Raw genomic sequence first — 2,115 nt, forward strand, 5'->3', positions numbered from 1 at the left:
ATGCAAACACCCCCACCCCCCCCCCCCCCCCCCACCCCCCACCACTTTCTGATCTAAAAAACAAATATACACCCCCCCACCCCCCCTTTCCCTTCCCCCCCCCCCCCCCCCCCCGCCACGCCCCTCTCCACCCGCCCCTCCCCCGCCTACCACCTGCCTTTTCCCAAAGCCAAAATTCTGATCCAGATTTCCCGCGGGACACAGAGCAAGCTTAGCTCTGGAATCAGATTTGCTCTCCAGTTCCTTCAGGTGTAACAAGGAGAGTCTAGATTTTGGTGACGGAGCGGTGCCCCATTACTTATGCCGTATTTAGGTGAAACACAAACAAAATGTAAAAATAAGGATTCCACCCTTCTTTCTCCTCCTACCCCAATCCGCGCTCACCAATGGATTAATGTCCGCATGTTGTCCTAGGCGGTAGGTGCAAGAGGTGCAGTCCTTGCTGCATTCCGCCCTGACGGTCAGGAAGAGGCCAGGGCTGAGAGCCAGAAGCAAACTGCAGAGCTTCAGGAACAGCGCCATGGGCTGAAAAGAGAGAGTGGGATGCGTAGTTCAGCCGCTGTCTGACCATTCTTTGCTAACGCTAAGGAAAAACCGCTTTTCTTCCCGGATCCACTAATTCAGCCTCAGGTTACTCACATGCCTTACTTCTTGAAAGATGCACACACAGGAGCAGTGGAAATTGCAAATTCCTAATAGTAATAAACATTTGCCTTTTTTTTTTTTTTTTTAAAGAACTCTCCATTCGGACAAGTCTCGGGGCAAAGGGAAGGGGCTTCTGTCTTTACTTGCCTTGCACTGGTTGACTAGGGAATGAAAGCACCAGAGTTGGATCTTTCTTGAGATCAGCAAGGTAAATTGGATTTTGTCCTTTCACTCACTTGCGGTCCTAAGAAATCTCAGCTCCCTGGGGACAGATTTTTCCCCCCTAGAACGCTGCGAACATTGAGAGCTTGCTAAAGTATGAAATGGAGTGGCTAGGCTCAATACCAAGGAAACACACCAGCAGAAGATTTAATACAAGTTCAGTCGCAAAAGGGAAAATAGAGGAGGACAAAATAAAAGATGAAAAGAACATTAAATAGGTCCCCCATACCCAACAGGAAAATCCAATATTTTAGCAAAGTTTACTTACATCGATGCTTTCTTGGGTCGAGTATGGGCGAGCTGAAGTGCTTTGGTTTGCTCACCCAGTATTTATAGCGGAGCAGAGCAATTTGTGTCCCAGGAGAATCTCTAGAAGGAAGAAGGTGGGGGAGGGTGAGGGGATTGGAGGGGAGAAGGGGAAAACAACAGGAGAAAAGCAGTACCCTGCAGTTCCCCCTATCACTGTTCCTGGCAAAACAACTGCAGTCCCTCGGTTAGAAAGTAAGGAGTAATCAGTAGAGAGATGAGTTCTTTACTTACCGTCTTCAGTGGATGGACGTGAAGGGCTGGGAGCTCTCTACCTGAGTCAGTGTGCTGGGAAGTGGATGGAGCCACTTTATAATTAGTTAAAAAAAAGGAAAACTCAGGCGTCCCCCAATCACCTACAGGCTCCAGCTGACGCAGGACCTACGAAATCCCATCTCGGACGCACTTGCTATCTTATTAACTATCATCACTAAGAAGGAGCTGAGCCAGACAGTGTGGGATTGGATAAGGATTCATTCTCTATTCTTTCCAGTAGGATTAGGAAGCTGGGGTGGGCTTGTTACTCACGCATGATAATTTGCTGGGTATTTTCTACACATTAACCCTAGGCCCTTTGGGAAAATTTCCTCTCAAAGCATTTTTCTTGTGGGGGTTGGGGAGTGGCAGAAGAGGTGGCTCAGGCATCTTCCCATCAATCATCTGATGGTTTCAAAGTTCGATTAATGGCACAGGGGAGTGAAACTGGGAAGAATTTCATTTGGAGAGTTCCTTATATTTCTTGGAAATGGTATATATAAACAGCAGGGCCATGCCAGACTTGCCTCCTCTCTTCCTAAAACATTCTCCTAGGGTCATAGTTTCAAAGAACATTGAGGACACTCATACCAACCCTGAATCACTTCCCATTAACAGAATAGGACAAGGTATTTCTCCCAAAGTTAAAGCTTTTCTTAGCAGAAAGCAAATGCTAACAGACTCCAC

General features: G+C 47.4%; 1 protein-coding gene across 2 annotated transcripts in view; it reads right to left on the reverse strand.

The window, feature by feature from the left end:
- PENK (proenkephalin) overlaps positions 1-1,562 on the reverse strand; it is a 6,866-nt gene extending 5,304 nt beyond the window's left edge. The window contains exons 1-3 of one of the 2 annotated variants that reach the window (XM_069099966.1): positions 1,408-1,562; positions 1,136-1,236; positions 385-525 (exon numbers count right to left, since the gene is read on the reverse strand). In XM_069099966.1, coding sequence (XP_068956067.1) covers positions 385-522 — 138 coding nt within the window. In that variant the 5' untranslated portion in view covers positions 523-525; positions 1,136-1,236; positions 1,408-1,562. The remainder of the gene's footprint in view (positions 1-384; positions 526-1,135; positions 1,237-1,407) is intronic. The other variant, XM_069099967.1, reaches the window with a different exon arrangement.
- Between the last annotated feature and the right edge of the window lie 553 nt (positions 1,563-2,115).

Source organism: Petaurus breviceps, unplaced genomic scaffold (genome assembly GCF_028583685.1).
Source record: "Petaurus breviceps papuanus isolate PSGF00001 unplaced genomic scaffold, PetGlider_PUasm1.0 38, whole genome shotgun sequence".
In the NCBI taxonomy this organism is placed as follows: domain Eukaryota; kingdom Metazoa; phylum Chordata; class Mammalia; order Diprotodontia; family Petauridae; genus Petaurus; species Petaurus breviceps.